This window comes from Pelophylax lessonae, assembly GCF_965119305.1.
Source record: "Pelophylax lessonae genome assembly, chromosome: 4".
Lineage (NCBI taxonomy): Eukaryota > Metazoa > Chordata > Amphibia > Anura > Ranidae > Pelophylax > Pelophylax lessonae.
This window is the reverse complement of record NC_138771.1, coordinates 12,739,331-12,757,118: the sequence shown is the minus strand read 5'-3', so window position 1 is coordinate 12,757,118 and position 17,788 is coordinate 12,739,331. Positions and strand designations below refer to the sequence as shown.

At 46.3% G+C, this 17,788-nt stretch overlaps 1 protein-coding gene across 1 annotated transcript in view; it reads left to right on the top strand.

Moving 5' to 3' along the window:
• The window catches only part of SPG11 (SPG11 vesicle trafficking associated, spatacsin), a 196,148-nt gene extending 178,879 nt beyond the window's left edge, over positions 1-17,269 (top strand). The window contains exons 36-40 of the mRNA XM_082252993.1: positions 1,935-2,103; positions 7,840-7,928; positions 12,116-12,271; positions 15,056-15,207; positions 17,055-17,269. Of these exons, the coding sequence (XP_082109119.1) occupies positions 1,935-2,103; positions 7,840-7,928; positions 12,116-12,271; positions 15,056-15,207; positions 17,055-17,235 (747 nt within the window). The 3' untranslated portion in view covers positions 17,236-17,269. The remainder of the gene's footprint in view (positions 1-1,934; positions 2,104-7,839; positions 7,929-12,115; positions 12,272-15,055; positions 15,208-17,054) is intronic.
• The last annotated feature ends 519 nt before the right edge of the window (positions 17,270-17,788 follow it).

The window sequence follows — 17,788 nt, the reverse complement described above, 5'->3', positions numbered from 1 at the left end:
ATCTAAATTTTTTAACATTTTTGGGCCAATTTTTTTTTTTACCATATGTTTGGTAAAAAAAAATCACAAAAAGCGTATTTTGATTGGTTTGCGCAAAAGTTATTGCGTTTACTAACAAAGGGAAAGATTTTTGTCATTTTTGTTGTTTTTTTTTAACGCGTAATGGCGGCGATCTGCGATTTTATTTTTTTTTGCGGGACTGCGACATTGCGGCGGACAGATCGGATCCTTGACTGACATTTTTGACACTTTTGGGGTTACCGGTGACATTACTGCAGTAATCAGTGCTATACATATGCACTGTTACCGTAAAAATTACACTGGCAGTGAAGGAGTTAACTTTATTGGAGAGGGAGGGGTTAACCTAGGGGCGTGTTTCTAACTGTGATTGGCTGTGGCTACTAGTGTAAGAACAGAGATCAAACGGTCCTACATAGCAGAACCGTATGATCTCCATCCTTACACAGAGGAGAATGACAGGCGGCTGTGTTTACATTAGCCGCCTGCCTTTCTTCCGGTGTAACGGAAGATCGCGAGTGCCCGGCGGACATCGGGTCCGCCTGGCACACGCGCGGGGGGATCTGTGACCGCGCTGGAGCGGGAGCGTGCCTCATGCGGCGCGCGCTCGCTCCCTAGAGCCTCACAGGCTAGCGACGTAGCCCTACATCGCTTTGCCTGTGAGGGGCTGACTGCCGACGTAAATTGTCGTGCTGCGGTCGGCAAGCGGTTAACGGACAATTGTACGGTCGTGCGATGCTGTACCCAAATAACATTGATGTCCTTTTTTTCCTACAAACAGAGCTTTCTTTTGGTGGTATTTGATCACCTGTGCGATTTTTATTTTTTTGTGCTATAAACAAAAAAAGAGCGCCAATTCTGGAAAAAAAAACAATATTTCTCTATATTTCATTGACGGACGCAATATAAATCAGAGAGAACTGCGTCCGTCAATGAACTTAAGAGAAAAGGATTTTACGGTAAGTCAAAAATCCAGTTTTTTCACTTTCTGCTATATAACATTCCTAAAAAAAAAAAAATTTAACAAATCAAAATTTTTTAAACATTTTAGGCCAATTTGTTTTCTACTACAAAAAAAAAAAAATTCACAATAAGCGTATTTTGATTGGTTTGCGCAAAAGTTATCGCGTCTACTAACTACGGCAAAGATTTATGTCATTTTTGTTGATTTTTTTTTTTTTTTTATACTAGTAATGGCGGCGATCTGCGATTTTTAGCAGGACTGCGACATTGCGGCGGACAGATCGGACCCCTAACTGACATTTTTGACACTTTTGGGGGGACCAGTGACATTACTACAGTAATCAGTGCTAAACAATATGCACTGTTACTGTAATAATGACAATGGCAGGGAAGGAATTAAATGTGAGCCTAGGGGAGTGATTCTAACTGTGGGGGGGCGTGGCTTGCGAAATGATCATAGAGACCTGTGATCCTATATAGAAGGATCACAGGCACTCTGTGATCATTCCAGAGAGAAATATATGCACTGTTACTGTACTAATGACACCGGCAGGGAAGGGGTTAACCCTGTGGGTGATCAAAGGGTTAAATGTGTACCTAGGGGCGTGTCTCTAACTGTATGGGGGAGGGGCTTGTGAAATGATCATCGAGACCTGTGATCCTATATAGAAGGATCACAGGAGCTCTGTGAGCTTTCCAGGAAGAACGGTCAGATGTGTTTACAACAGCCAACCGTCGTTCTCTCTCAGCGGGGAGCGATCGTGGGTGTCAGGCGGCAATCGGAGCCGCCTGCCCCATGCATCGGAGTCCCCGCTGCCGAGTGGGGGCGGCAGCGCACGCTAGCCCCCTAGCTGCATGCGCGTTGGTTTGCGCAGGAGGGCCGCATTGCCGCAGTAAATAGGCGGCGGGCGGTCTGGAAGATGTTAATATGTTTTTCACAATTTACCTTTCAGAAAGGAGGATTGCAGACGGCACTCCTGGAGTATATCAAGCGTTGTCACCCTGGGGACAGTGAAAAACATAACATGACCGCGTTGTGCTTTAGCATGCACCGCGACATCGGCCACAACCATGAACACGCGGCAAAGATCCAACTCAAGTTAATCCAGTCTCAACCTTGGGGTAAGTGTGGTGAGGAAATAATTAGGGATTATCTCAAGAACTAATGTGAAATTTGGCAAAATGAATCCTTTTACTGCCACTGCTGTATGTTATATAGTGGTGGCACGGGGGGGGGGGGGGTTTACAAACACTCCCGGCTGCTGCAGCTGACTGTCGACTTTCTAATGAAAACAATACACTTTCTGTGCCCCCCCGGAGCTGTAACCCCCCCCCCCCCCCAGCATACTTCCTGTGCTCCGTAGTCCCATCTGCGAGCCCAAGATCTGCATGGTGGGTGCCACTGGGTGGAGGGGAGGGATACCATCGAATGATGAAAAGGAGCCGGCCACTCTGGTATCCGTGTTGCAATTTTTATTGGCTACTTTATAGTGACATAAAAATTGCTATGTAATAGTAAAAATGCCCCCTGATGATGTCGTAATGACGAAACGCATTGGGAGGAGCTAGCCTTACGTTACGTCATCATGCCCAGAGGCCAGTCATTGTTCTGGTTAGAACTGATGAGTGTTCAGTGTATTCCCTGCATATTTTACCTACTGTTTGGTGAGTGCGATTCTAAGCTTTTTTAATAAATATCTTGAAACATGTAACGCTATGGGTCTCTTCCTTGACCTTTTTTTCCTATGCATGAGGCTGATTAGAATTACGGATGTTCTTTACACACTAATTCAGAGGTCTAAGGTTGAGTGATCCTTCAAATCACCCACTGCTGTATTTGGCCATTGTGGGAACGATGGTTAATACTTGTCGGTAAGAGTAGTGTGTGGCGAAGGTGGAAGCTCTATCTCACTATTGTGTGCTTCCCAGCACCTGGGTGGAAGTTCCTGCTCAAAGGCTTTTGGATTAATTTAATTCATGCTGGACTTTGATGAACATTTTAATTTTATTTTATTTTATGTTAACCAGCGCTGCTTGTGTGTTTATATACAAATAGCTATGATTATGGCTCTCGCCGAAACGCGTTAGCTCTCTTTTATGTCACTATAATGTAGCCAATAAAAATCAGAACACGGATTTCAGAGTTGCTGGCTCCTTTTCATCATTTCGTGTTATCTGCAGTGTGGGAGGACACTTTGAGCCTGTATGTGGATTCCATGTCCGCAGTGTGCACTGCATCCATGTTTCTTTCTTACAGAAGGAGACCATCCAGTGGCGGCTGGTCATATGGGGCGCAGGGGTTGCCGCCACCCTATCCATGCGTCTGGCCCCCTAATCTACATGCGGTGGGGCTTTTTTGTTTTTTTTTAACCATGTGATTAGAAAATGAAAATTCGCTATTGTCACACAGATCCTCCTCCTGGCCAATCAGGAAGCGGGTTTTGAGACCCGTTTCCCGATTGGCCGAAAAGAGAAGCCATGGGGCATGGAGGAGGAGGGAGGAGACGCAGATGACAGGGGGGAAGAAGCCAAAGCCGCCACCGCCTGCTGCTGCACCCAGGCAGGGTGAGTGAGTGGGGGGGGGTCCTGCCTGTCCTCTCCTCTCTCGCTGTGGTCCGGGGGGGGCGGGGGGACGGTGTCTGCGGCCTGGTGTGGTCCGGGGATAGGGGGGGTATGGTGCGGTCGGTCTGACGCCCCCCCCGGCCCATGGAGCACCAGCCGCCACTGAGACCATCGCACATCACTTTTCTTATCTCCCCTAGCTTCATATATAATGTCACTTCCCAGTTCTGGTGTCTTTTTCCCTGGGAAGAAGCTAATGGAGCACAGTCGACACTCCATTAGCTTTAATAGAGGGTAAGTGAGTCATCAGGGGTCTAAACGACCCTTGATGTCTCATTAAAAGGGAAGTATGGATTTAACTAAAAAAAAAAAAAAAAAAAAATGTATACCTTACCTAGGTGGATGCAGCATCGATCCGATGTTGCATCTGTCCCCCACCAGCTCTAAGACCAAGAATTGAGCGATTAAACACTGCTGATCGCTGAGCTCTCGGTCTTCAGGCTTCGAAGAGCTAATGACTGTCAGTCTCCGGATCTCTGCCCCCCCCCCCCCGGCGCTCACTGAAGCACTGGACTTTGGAGGGGGCAGGAGCTGATGTCTCAGCCTCTCAGCTGGCTGCTGGTCCAGGCTTCCGGGTGGATCCCGACCATATGGTAAAGATCTTTTTAGAGACACAACCAGCTTTGTGAAGTCAGCCAACAATGGGCTTTAGCCCGCTGTCGGCTGAAAACAGGTCACAGGAGTGCAGAATGAACCGCACTCCTGTGATCCAAAGGAGAAGTACAGCCAAAAAAGCTCCTTTAAAGAGAACCTGTCATAAACTGCTTAGATCACACAGGTGGATTTCTGTCCCCTATATTATATACAGTATATATATATATATAGATATATAAATCCACTGAACTTCTTCCAAGATTTCCCCTTAGACGCCAATGTTAAAAACTGGGATCAGTGCCATGTCAAGCTGACCAAGATTTCCCATAGAGCTAGAGTATTTACATACATTACCACTTCAGCCCCCGGAAGATTTTACCCCCTTTATGACCAGGCCATATTTTGCGATTTGGCACTGCGTTACTTTAACTGACAATTGCGCGGTTGTGCGACGCTGTACCCAAATACAAGAGATGTCCTTTTTTTCCCACAAATAGAGCTTTCTTTTGGTGGTATTTTGGTGTTTTTTTCTTATTCTCTTAGGGGTCTTTTACCTGGGTGAGCTCATGTTGTTTTGTTTGAGCTTTGTGTTACACAGTTGGCTAGGTTTAGCTTTTGGAGTTTGTTACTTTCTGGTTGCGTTTTTCCCACCCCTCATGCCTATACTGCTTTGGGATATCCCATACAGCTCATGAAGATGAGGCTGTGTCTGTCAATGGACGATAGAGAAAATAGGATTTCTCTTACGTCCTCTGACAGACGCAGCTCTTCAATGTTTCTTCACCAATGGGGTTATGCGCCCTCAACAGGAGTAGACTAGGCAGTGAAAGCTTTCACTTGGCACTCCTATAGGGGCTGTCCTACACACATAACCCCTGACACACTGTGCTTATAGATCAGTTTCTTGCTGCCTATTTTAGGAGTAGGACCCAGGTTCCCTGCTGGGACTCCGGTCTCAGATCTTATTTTCTTTTGGAAATGTTTACGTGAGGGCGCATTCTACTAGAGCACTGAGTGCCTCTTGGGCTTTTCGCCATCAGGCTTCTGTGGCTCAGGTGTGTAAAGCGGCGACCTGGTCGTCTGTGCAAACTTTTACAAAATTCTATAAGAGTGATTTGTTGGCATCCTGGGATGCTTCCTTTGGCCGCAAGGTTTTGCAGGCTACTGTTTGCTGAAGAGATTTATGGTCTCTTTCAGGGGTGAATTTTTGTTTTGGGGTAACCTCCTGTTGGTATTGGTTTAGCTTTCTGTTGCCCTGTTGGCTACGTTTTCTAGCCTTTTTGATACGTTAACGGTTGTTGGTTGCGTTATTCCAACTCCTCATGCCTACACTGCTATCGGACGTCCCATTGGTGAAGAAACATTGAAGAGCTGCTTCTGTCAGAGGACATAAGAGAAAATTGAATTTTTGGAAGAACTTACCGTAAAAAATTATTTTCTCTGAGTCCTCAAACGCAGCTCCCGCCCCTCTGTTCTGGGGTTGGTTGTGTGTTCTTTCACTGCTTGCTACGAAACTGATCTATGAACACAGTGTGTCAGGGGTTATGTGTGTAGGACAGCCCCTATAGGAGTGCCAAGTGAAAGCTTTCACTGCCTAGTCTACTCCTGTAGAGGTCGCATAACCCTATTGGTGAAGAAACATTGAAGAGCTGCGTCTGTCAGAGGACTCAGAGAAAATAATTTTACGGTAAGTTCTTAAAAAAATTTAATTTTTTGTAAGATCTTACCGTAAAATCTTTTTCTCTGAAGTCCATTGACAGACGCAGCACCCGCCCCTCTATATGGGCATGGTTTTGTGTCTTCACTGCTTGCAACTAAACTGATTTGCTGGGCTGAGTGTGTGGGGGGTTATGTCTGAAAGGGGCAGCTCCAGGGACGTGTATATGAAAAACTTTACCTTCCTAGACTACTCCTGCAGGGGGCAGCATAACCTGTTCAGCTCATGAAGATAAGGCTGTGTCTGTTAATGGACTTCAGAGAAAAGATTTTACGGTAAAATCTTACAAAAATCGTATTCTCGCTTTCATTCATTGACGGACAGCGCTCCATATTCAGAACCATAGGGTTATATCGCCCCATACAGGAGTAGGACACTAGGCAGAAAAAAGACTTGGCTATGCCTATGGGCAGTCCTAGGTGGTATACATCCCCCTCTCTGCTATAGGCCTTCAGTTTTTTTCTGCCTAGTCAGGAGTAAGGACATAGTTCCCTGCCAGGATCTCTGGTCCTGGCAATTATTTCCTTTTTACTGGCATTTTTTCTCCTGGTTTTTTCCTGTGGGATCTACAATCAACTGCCGGGCTGGGTGACAGGCTGGATAGCTAGATCCAGTGGCACCCCCAGTCTGGTCAGCAAAAGCCACATACCACAGCTCCGCGCTGGGCCTGCTGCGACATAACCCCACTGGACGGGGGCTGGCCTGTGAGTTAAATGTCTCGGTATGTCGCATACGACCGGGTCGCAGCGTTCCTCCTTGCCAACAGCCCCCCCATTTCGATGGCGAGGTGGTTCTGTCTGGAGCGGTGCCTGCCTGATTCCTGGTATGGTGAGTAGCTGTCCCCCACTCTCCCCCTGGAGGGTTTTGGTGTGGACCCGGGCACCCCCCTGGAACAGAGTCTGACCTGCAGGTTCCCCTCCTTCCACCCTTTGTTTTGGTGGTCCCTGTGGGCCTTCTGCCAGCGGGATGGCCTTCCCAGGCTGGGGTGGGCGCTGGCTGTGCTTTGTAGTCCTGTGCCCAGTTCCCCACTTGCATTGTGGCTGTGGCCACCTAGCCTCTTGGATCCCTGGGAGCCTAGTGCGCACCACGTGTGGTTGCCATTTTGCCGTGGTTGGCGCCATTGTTTTAGGGCCTATGTGAGTTTCCTGCCGGCAGGCATGTTTGTGTAGTCCAGCGGTCCGGAGGACCTATTAATGTAAGCATCATTAATAAATAACATGAATTTAGGCTCCATTCACACCTGAGCGTATCGTTTTCAGGAGTTTTTTTAGGTGTTTTTTCAGGCGTTTTTCAAGCGTTTTTTGCAGGTGTTTGGAGGCAGTCATTGACATCTAACAAAAATGCTTGTAATCTACCAAAAAAGAAGCTCATGTACTTTTTTGAGCTTCAGCGTTTTGCTTCAAGCGACAAAATGCTCAGATATTAACAGGGGGCCATTGAAATGAATGGGATTTTGCTTATTGGGCATTTCGAGACTTCAGGGATGAGCATTTTATGAGCTGAAATACTCTTAGGTGTGAACAGGGCCTTCTATATAGACTTTAGACTTTTTATAAACTTAATTTTGTTGTTATTTTTTCTGTGACTAAATAAATATATATTCTCTTATAGTGTTTATATGTGCAGCATCCATAAGTATCTCCTGAAGAAGCTAAATTATAGCAAAACATGTTGAGTGAATAACTGCATAGTACATGTAAAATAATTTTTTTCTTTTATTGTTGAATTTTAACTTTGTACAAATAAAATTTGATTTTTTTTTTTTTACTCTAAATTATCTTTCTTGTGTGTAGCACCTTAAAAACCCAATTTCTGTACATTTGCAAATTTTCCACAATTTTGAAGGGGTGTGGTGACTTTCAGACACTCAGCTCTATTTCCTAATATGTTATCTGAATATTTACTGAGACGACGTTTGTGTGCAGAACACTGGATGTCTGAAATAGAAGAGCTGAGGTCGTCCATTATGAAGGCGCTCACTCTGCTCATTGATGCTGCTGAGAGTTATTCAAAGGTAAACTGATTTATTATTATTATTATTATTATTATATTATTATTATTATTATATTATTATTATTATTCAAAGGTTAACTGATTTATTATTATTATTATATTATTATTATTATTATTATATTATTATTAATAATAATATAATAATTATTATATTATTATTATTCAAAGGTAAACTGATTTATTATTATTATTATAATACAGAATTTATATAGCACAGTACTCTCCAACATGAGGGCAGACAGTACAAAATACAATACAATTGAATACAGGAGGAATCAGAGGGTCCTGCTCATTCGAGCTTACAATCTAAGAGGCATGGCCAAGTGGTACAAAAGGTAATAACTGTGGGGGATAAGCTGATGGAGAAAAGTACAGTAAATAGTTGGGGGCAGGATAGGCCTCTCTGAAAAGACGGGTTTTTAGGGATAGTTGGAGAGATGTGGGTAGGGAGTTCCATAGGATTGGAGAGGCTCAGGAGAAGTGTTGGAGGCGAGCATAGGAGGAGGCGACGAGGGAGCTAGAGAGCAGGAGGTTTTGGGAGGAACAAAGAGAACAATTAGGTTGGTATTTTGAGACTAGGTTAATGATGTAGCTCCTGACTGCAAGTGCTGTCCCTGGAATGGTGAAAGTTTTACATTGCATGGTCAGCAACAGAGGCGTAACTAGAACCTTCAGTGCCCCGGTGCAAGAAACCACGAAGGGCCCCCCGGACCCCTGGCTGGGGCCCTTCCCTTCAAGCCTGTGGCTCTTCCCACTGATCCTGGGGCCCTTTAATCTCGTTGCAGGGCTCTTTATTACGGTCCCGCAGCGGCACCCTTTCACAAGTTCTGCAGTGGGCCCCCTTCCCGCCATCTTGGGGCCTCCCCACGGTGGTGGAATGCCAGGTCCTGGTCACAAGTGTGACCTTTGCGATCCTGGAAGTTCACCCACTGGTGTCAGTAGTTTTTATTTTTTGGTATTTTAATTGTATTATTTTTTATCATTTTATTTAATTTTTTTACAATGTCACTGACTATGACTCTGTCCATTCAGAAAAGGAAGGAGCCGGTAAATTACATATTTACTGACCCCTTCCTGGTTCTCTATTGTGACACATCCCCTGCAGCAGCCGGCAGGAGAGGGGAGGGAGCACAGTGGGGGGGGGGGGGGCAGGGGAGCACACAGGGGCCCAGAGACAGCAGAACACAAGTGAACTGGATAGGAGGAGCGGCGGGGGCAGCATACAGAGGAACCAATCTCCTCCATTTTCCTCCTGCAGCTACAGGAGGAAAAAGGAGGACAGTGATTTCTCTATATGCTGCCCCCACCGCCCCTCCTATCCAGGTGTACAAGGGAGACGCATGGGGCCTGGTTGCAATTGCAAACCCTGCAACCCCTGTAGTTATGCCCCTGGTCAGCAACTAGACTGAGTTAGGACTCGGTATAGCATTAACTTGCAGACTCCTTAAACATTGATCAGCTAGAACATTATAACCCCTGACCGGTAAATAAATAACATTGATTATCTTGTTACAATGGCATCTGAAAGTGGGTGGGATATATTAGGCAGTAGGTGAACATGTCCTTGAATTTGGTGTGTTAAAAGCCAAAAAATTGTGAATCGCAGTTTGTTGTGTATTTTGCTGCGTAGCAGCAGACCGGTCAGGGTGCCCATGCTAACCTGTGTCCACAGCCAAAAGTGCCTACAATGGGCACGTGAGCATCAAAACTGGAGCGCGGAGCAATGGAAGAAGGCGTCCTGAGGAATGACGTTTTCTTTTACAGGGGCATCTCATAAAATTAGAATATCATCAAAAAGTAAATTTGTTTCAGTAAATAATTTAAAAAGTAAAACTCCTATATTTTATATAGATGCGTTACACACAGAGTGATATAGATCAAGCATTTCTTTCTTTTAAATTATTAATTATTAGTAATCAGCATGGATTTATGAAAAATTGTTCTTGCCAAACCAATCTATTAACCTTCTACGATGAATTGAGCTGCCACCTAGATAAAGGTAAGCCGGTGGATGTGGTGTATCTGGACTTTGCAAAGGCCTATGATACCGTTCCCCACAAACGCTTACTGTACAAACTAAGGAAGGTAGGTATGGACCATAGGGTGAGTACCTGGATAGAGAACTGGCTCCAGGGGAGAGTACAGAGGGTGGTGATTAATGGGGAGTACTCAGATGGGCAGGTGTGGAAAGTGGGGTCCTCCAAGGTTCTGTCCTGGGGCCAATCCTGTTTAATTTATTCATAAATGATCTGAGGGGATATCTAGTACAATCTCAGTATTTGCGGATGATACTAAACTAAGCTTGCCAATATCTTCTATGCAGGATGTGGAAACCTTACAAGCGGACCTGAACAAAATAACGGGGTGGGCAACTACATGGCAGATGAGGTTTAATGTTGAAAAATGTAAAGTAATGCACTTGGGTGCCAGAAACCAGAAAGCAAGCTACTCACTGGGGGGGGGGGGGGGGGGGTGAACCTCTGGGTGAGCCTAGGATGGAAAAAGACTTGGGGGTACTGGTAGACAACAGGCTTGGCAGTGGCATGCAATGCCAAGCCGCTGCAAGCAAAGCCAACAGAATACTGTGATGTATAAAAAAGGGGATTCACTCCAGAAATAAAGAGATTATTCTCCCTCTCTACAAGACTCTGGTCCGGCCACATCTGGAGTATGCTGTCCAGTTCTGGGCACCGGTCCTCAGGAAGGATGTGCTGGAACTGGAGAGAGTCCAGAGAAGGGCAACAAAAATAATTAGGGGAATGGAGGACATCAGCTATGAGGAAAGACTACAAGCACTGAACCTATTCTCTCTGGAGAAGAGACAATTGAGGGGGGATATGATATCAATGTACAAATACTGTACTGGCGACCCTAGCATAAGGAACAAACTATTCAGAGAAAGGGAATACAATAAGACACGTGGCCACTCACTAAAACTTGAGGAAAGGCGGTTTAACCTTAAGTACATAAGGGGTTCTTCACTGTAAGAGCGGTAAGGATGTGGAATTCTCTTCCGCAAGCAGTGGTATCGGCAGGGAGCATCGATAGTTTCAAAAAACGATTAGATGGGCACCTTAGAGACCACAACATACAGGGGTATACAATGTACAACATACAGGGGTATACAATGTACAACATACAGAGGTATACAATGTACAACATACAGGGGTATACAATGTACAACATACAGGGGTATACAATGTACAACATACAGGGGTATACAATGTACAACATACAGGGGGTATACAATGTACAACATACAGGGGTATACAATGTACAACATACAGGGGTATACAATGTACAACATACAGGGGTATACAATGTACAACATACAGGGGTATACAATGTACAACATACAGGGGTATACAATGTACGGTTAACAGCAAACACACACACACATCATAGGTTGAACTGGATGGACTGATGTCTTTTTTCAACCTCACTAACTATGTAACTATGTAACAGCAGACCGCCATTCTTTCTTCACAGGGAGCGTTCGCGGGTGCCCCAGTTAAATGTGAGCCTAGGGGGTGCTCTGTGATCATTTCAGAGAGAAGAATGGTCAGCTGTGTTTATAACTAGGGGGTGCTTTCTAACTGTGTGGGGGGCTGTATTTACTGGATGAACACAGAGACCTGTATTCCTAAATAAGAGGAATACAGGATCATTACTGACAGAACAGCGGTCTGCCGTGTTTACAACGGCAGACACCTGTTCTGTCTCCAAGGGTAGCGATCGCGGGTGCCTGGCGGCAATCGTGGCCACCGGACCCGCTGATTGGCTTCCCCTGTGGTGGATGGGCACGCGCCCCCACTAGTGGTCCCGCGAAGCAACGTACAGTTAACGCCGTTTCGCGGGACAGAGTCGACCTGTCACAGTATATGTATTGCTGGCGGTCGGCAAGTGGTTAATTGACAGCAGTAGGAGCCATTAGCGCCGCTGCTGTGTCTCAGCCAATCAGGAGGGAGAGTCCCGGATGGCTGAGGCACTCAAACAATGCTGGATGGAGAGGGGGCACAGATAAGTATTGGGAGGGGGGGTGCTGCACACAGAAGGGTGTTTATCTTCAAGCATAGAACGCACCTTCTGCCATTACAATCACTTTATTAAAACTACTTTCACCTTGTTGGTTGCAGTGAATTGTTTTGTTGTGTTCATTCTGTCTTTCCTGTATCCGTATATATGTAGGATTCCTGTGTCCGTCAGTCCCTGCGATGTGCCCGTCTGACCCGCCTTCTGACTCTTCAGCTTCACCTATTGAAGAGCGGCCACAAAACCAGGCTCATCAATTTGGACCGAGAAAGCTTAATGGAGCCCATAATGGCATTGCCGCGATTCTACCAGGTAGGTGCTGCTGACCGGCCCAGACTTCTGCTCTATGTTTGCTTCCTTTCCATCAAACATTTACTGAAGTTTATCATTTTTTGGTGTTCTTTCTGCATATTCTGAAAAAAATATATGGAGCCTATTACTGAGAATATGGAAAATGTAGTATACAGTCATTGTCCCAACCAGTGGCAGGCCCATCCATTGGGGGGCGCAGGGGCACCGCCCCCCCTGTCCATGTGTCCGGCCCCCTAATCTACATGCAGGGCGCCGGACGCATGGATTCCAATGGGGTTTTTTTTTTTTTTTGAAGCCCATGATTAGAGCCAGAAGCTCTAGTGGGCTTCAAAAAAGGGTGGGCTCGGGGAGCAGAGCACTGCGCCCTGAGCCCACCCAGTTGTGTGACAATAGCAAATGAATATTCGCTTTTATCACACTGATTCTCCTCCCAGCCAATCAGGAAGCGGGTGCTGAGAACAGTTTCCCGATTGGCCGAAAAGGAGAAGCCATGCTATTGGCCAAGGAGGAGGAGGGAGGAGACACAGGGGAAGCTGCCGCCGCCGCCGCTGCCAGGTGAAGCCGCCACTGCCCGCCCTCCACGTCAATCCAGGGGGAGTGAGCCAGCGATGGGGGGGGGCGCCACCGCTGTCCGTGCTTCATATAATGCCACCATTGATCTGTATCCATGCAATATAGAGTCACAGCAGAGGTCAATGCTCACATATCTCTCCTTCAAGTGGCTAACATGGCTGTGGGGGGGCCGATCCTTTTCTTCTCCTGTGGCTGGAGGGGGGTGGATCCTGTCCTAATCCCCTTTTGTGGCTGGGAGGGGGAGGGGGGTGGTTTGGTGTGTGGGCTGGAACTGATGTGGTCCGGGGGGGCAGTTTATGGTGTGGTCTGTCTGTCGCCCACCCCCCCGCCCATGGCGCACCAGCCCTCACTGGTCCCAGCAGCATGATCCATTCTCATGTAGTTCTGTTTGATATTATCTCTTCATAACCCCTAATCACATATCTTAGAGCTGCCATTCATGTCTTATTTAATGCATGCCTTGGGGCTGTTTATTACTTAACCAGTTCTGGACCGGAAGGATTTGCCCCCTTAATGACCAGGCCATTTATTGCGATTGGGCACTGCATTACTTTAACCACTTAAGCCCAGGAGGATTTGGCTGCTCAAAGACCAGGGCCTATTTTGCGATTCAGCACTGCGTTACTTTAATGGAAAATTGCCCGGTCGTGCGAAGCTGTACCCAAATTAAATTGATGGGTTTTTTTTTCCCACAAACAGAGCTTTCTTTTGGTGGTATTTGATCACCTGTGCGATTTTTTATTTTTTGCGCTATAAACAAAAAAAGAGCGACAATTCTGAAAAAAAAAACATTATTTTTCACTTTCTGCTATATAACATTCCCAATAAAAAAAAATGTAACAATCTAAATTTTTCATAATTTTAGGCCAATTTGTTTTCTGCTACATATTTTTGGTAAAAAAAAATCACAATAAGCGTATTTTGATTGGTTTGCGCAAAAGTTATCGTGTCTACAAACTATGGGAAAAATTTATGTCATTTTTATTTCTTTATTTTTTAATTTTTTACTAGTAATGGCGGCGATCTGCGAGTTTTATCAGGACTGCGACATTGCGGCGAACAACCGGTGACATTACTACAGTAATCAGTGCTATAAATATGCATTTTTACTGTAATAATGACACTGGCAGGGAAGGGGTTAACACAGTGGGTGATCAAGGGGTTAAATGTGAGCCTAGGGTAGTGATTCTAACTGTATGGGGGTGGGGCTTATGGAATGACCACAGAGACCTGTGATCCTATATAGAAGGATCACAGTGGCTCTGTGATCATTCCAGGGAGAAGAACGGTCAGCTGGCAGGGAACGGGTTAACATTGTGGGTGATCAAGGAGTTAAATGTGAGCCTAGGGTAGTGATTCTAACTGTATGGGGGTGGGGCTTATGGAATGACCACAGAGACCTGTGATCCTATAAAGAAGGATCACAGTGGCCCTGTGATAATTCCAGGGAGAAGAAGGGTCAGCTGGCAGGGAAGGGGTTAACATTGTGGGTGATCAAGGAGTTAAATGTGAGCCTAGGGGAGTGATTCTAACTGTGGGGGGGCGCGGCTTGTGAAATGATCATGGAGATCTGTGAACCTATACAGAAGGATCACAGGGGCTCTGTGATAATTCCAGGGAGAAGAACGGTCAGATGTGTTTACTGTGTTTACTCTCTCAGTGGGGAACGATGACTCCGTGCATCGGAGTCCCCGCTGCCAAATAAGGGCAGGAGCGCGCCGCCGGCACGCGCTCGCCTCCTGGCTACAGGCGCGCGACCGACGTAGGTCTACGTTGGTTCGCGCAGGAGGGCCTCACTGCCGCAGTAGAAAGGCGGCGGGCGGTCCGGAAGAGGATAAAGGAGAAGAGAGGTGCCTCTAAGTGTAGTAATATGGTTACATTTAATGAAGGTTCAACATTTAGCAACTCACATGGCTGATAAATAAATGAGGCACATTTAAGTATGCAGTAAAGCTGTCCACATAGCCCATCCTCCGCACCGCCGACTCGAGGCTTGAAGCGCTCGCGGAGCGCAGTGTGGAAGGGATGATGTTGATGGCGGTGTGGAGGACGGTCTATGTGGACAGCTTTACCCATACAAACACAAATATACTGACAACAGAATACAGTATCCTGAGTTTTATATATAATGATTTCTTTCTTTAATCCATAATGGATCGAGTCACTGCATTCCATCCTCATGGATCCTGACATTCCTCTCTTGTCTTCTAGGCTGTTATTGTTTCTGAAGCCTATGAAGTACAGCCGGACTGGGCTGAGGTTCTGTATCACAAGGTGATTGTTGGAGGCGACTTCCAGTATTTCGAGGAATTGAAACAGCGGCAATTGCTCAGCAAAGGAGTCTTTGAGCAAATATCCAACAAGTAAGACACAGAACTGTATATGAATGGGGGAAGGGCAACACGTAGATGCATGATTAGTGGGAAGATGCTATGGTCTAAAGCAGTGGTCTCCAAGCTGCGGCTTGCCCTTTATGCAACCCTTGGGGCACTACTCCTCCCACTGACACCAATGATAGGACACTATTCCTCCCACTGACACCAATGATGGGGCACTATTCCTCCACTGACACCAATGATAGGACACTATTCCTCCCACTGACACCAATGATGGGGCACTATTCCTCCCACTGACACCAATGATAGGACACTATTCCTCCCACTGACACCAATGATGGGGCACTATTCCTCCCACTGACACCAATGATGGGGCACTATACCTCCCACTGACACCAATGATGGGGCACTATTCCTCCTCCCACTGACACCAACAATGGGGCACTATACCTCCCACTGACACCAATGATGGGGCGCTATACCTCCCACTGACACCAATGATGGGGCGCTATACCTCCCACTGACACCAACGATGGGTCACTATTCATCCCACTAACACCAACGATGGGTCACTATTCCTCCCACTGACACCAATGATGGCGCACTATTCCTCCCACTGACATCAATGGTGGGGTACTATTCCTCCCACTGACACCAATGATGGGGTACTATTCCTCCCACTGACACCAATGATGGGGCGCTCTACCTCCCACTGACACCAATGATGGGGTACTATTCCTCCCACTTATACCAACGATGGGACACTATTCCTCCCACTGACACCAATGATGGGGCACTATTCCTCCCACTGACACCAACAATGGGGCACTATTCCTCCCACTTATACAAACGATGGGACACTATTCCTCTCACTGACACCAATGATGGGGCACTATTCCTCCCACTGACACCAATGATGGGGCACTATTCCTCCCACTGACACCAATGATGGGGCACTATTCCTCCCACTGACACCAATGATTACCCCCATTGACCACCAAGCCTGGGACATTGCTTGCTCCCAGTGACACCGGGAGGAGGAGGGGGGAGGAGAGGGGGAGGGGGGGAGAAGCGGCAGGTCAGGTGAGTGGCTTATTTTTATAAAAAACAGACACAGGGGCACACAGGATTATTAAACAGACTGTAGACAGGATATGAAACTTAAAATGAAACTACAGCAGCAGGAGGGGAGGCGAGCGGGCACTGACACAGGAGCAGACAGGCAGAGAGTAGGGGGGGAGGGGGGGGGGGGGAGGACAGAGGAGGACAGGTTAGCTGTGAATGATGGAGGCACATAAACTGACCACGGTGTCAGGACTGAGCAGCCATGATATACCGTGGTCAGTTTACAGAAGGGAGGACATAGCCAGGCAGGATCAGCCAGGTATTTTAGGTGATACGGGGGGGAGCAAATTACACAACACAAGCACTGTGCTGTATAACATGCTTTACGGGAACAGGATCAATATTTTTTTGGGGTTAACAAATGCTTTAAAAATAAATGTTGCCATTTGCCCTTTAAAAATAAATGAAATAAGTATAATGAGTAAGTCCTTCCCATTCATGACATTGTTAAAAAAAGGGGGCGGAGCATGGGTGACCTTAAAATTATGCCCCCCCCCCCCCCCTCCCTGAAAAAACAAGTTCTGCGGACGCCCATGAACTTGTGCTCTGTTTTTTACTCCAATGAGCTGCGGCCGGGGGTCATTCCCTCCCATCAGCTCCCGTAAACAAAGAGATGGGCTGCAGGGCGGAAAATAAAGAGAGCGGGTTCAGATAAAGAAGAGTTCATGGGATGCAGAAGCTCCTCTCTAGACACGACATGCAGCCGTGTATCTAATGTGTATCTAATGTGCTTTTTCTTTTTTTTTCAGATGTAAACTGAACCCCCCAGGAGGTACCGGAATGCAGAACCTGAGACGTATCATCTCTTGTTGCAAGGACATTAACTTGCAATACAATCTAGCCATTGAGAACAATTTCTATGACATCACCGATGTGCTGATGAGAGACTCTCAGACACGCTGTTGTCTCACTGATATGCTGTCTCAGTAATACAAACTGGAGCCGTTCTAATCATCAGAGTGAGAAGAGAATATACAATTTTGCACTTTTATATTTACTGAATACAGTGTTGCCAAATGTATCTGTAGCCAATCAGATACCTGTTAGCTACCTCCATCCAATGACGTCATCTCAATCAGCCAATCTGCATTCTTTAAATTGTCCCATATTAAAGCAGAACTAAACCCTCCTATCCTTTGCAGCCAAGGAAGCTGGCATCTTGGCCTCTGTTTGATCTGCACGTTGCCATGTGATCAGTTATGACACCCGCCATTGGATGATTTACCCACTTCTGGACCCGAAAGATTTCCCCCCTTAATGACCAGGCCATGTTTTGCAATTCGGCACTGCGTTACTTTAACTGACAATTGCGCGGTCGTGCGAAGTTGTACCCAAATAAAATTGGTGTCCTTTTTTTCCCACAAACAGAGCTTTCTTTTGGTGGTATTTGATCACCTGTGCGATTTTTATTTTTTGCGCTATAAACAAAAAAAGAGCAATAATTCTGAAGAAAAAAAAAAACAATATTTTTCACTTTCTGCTA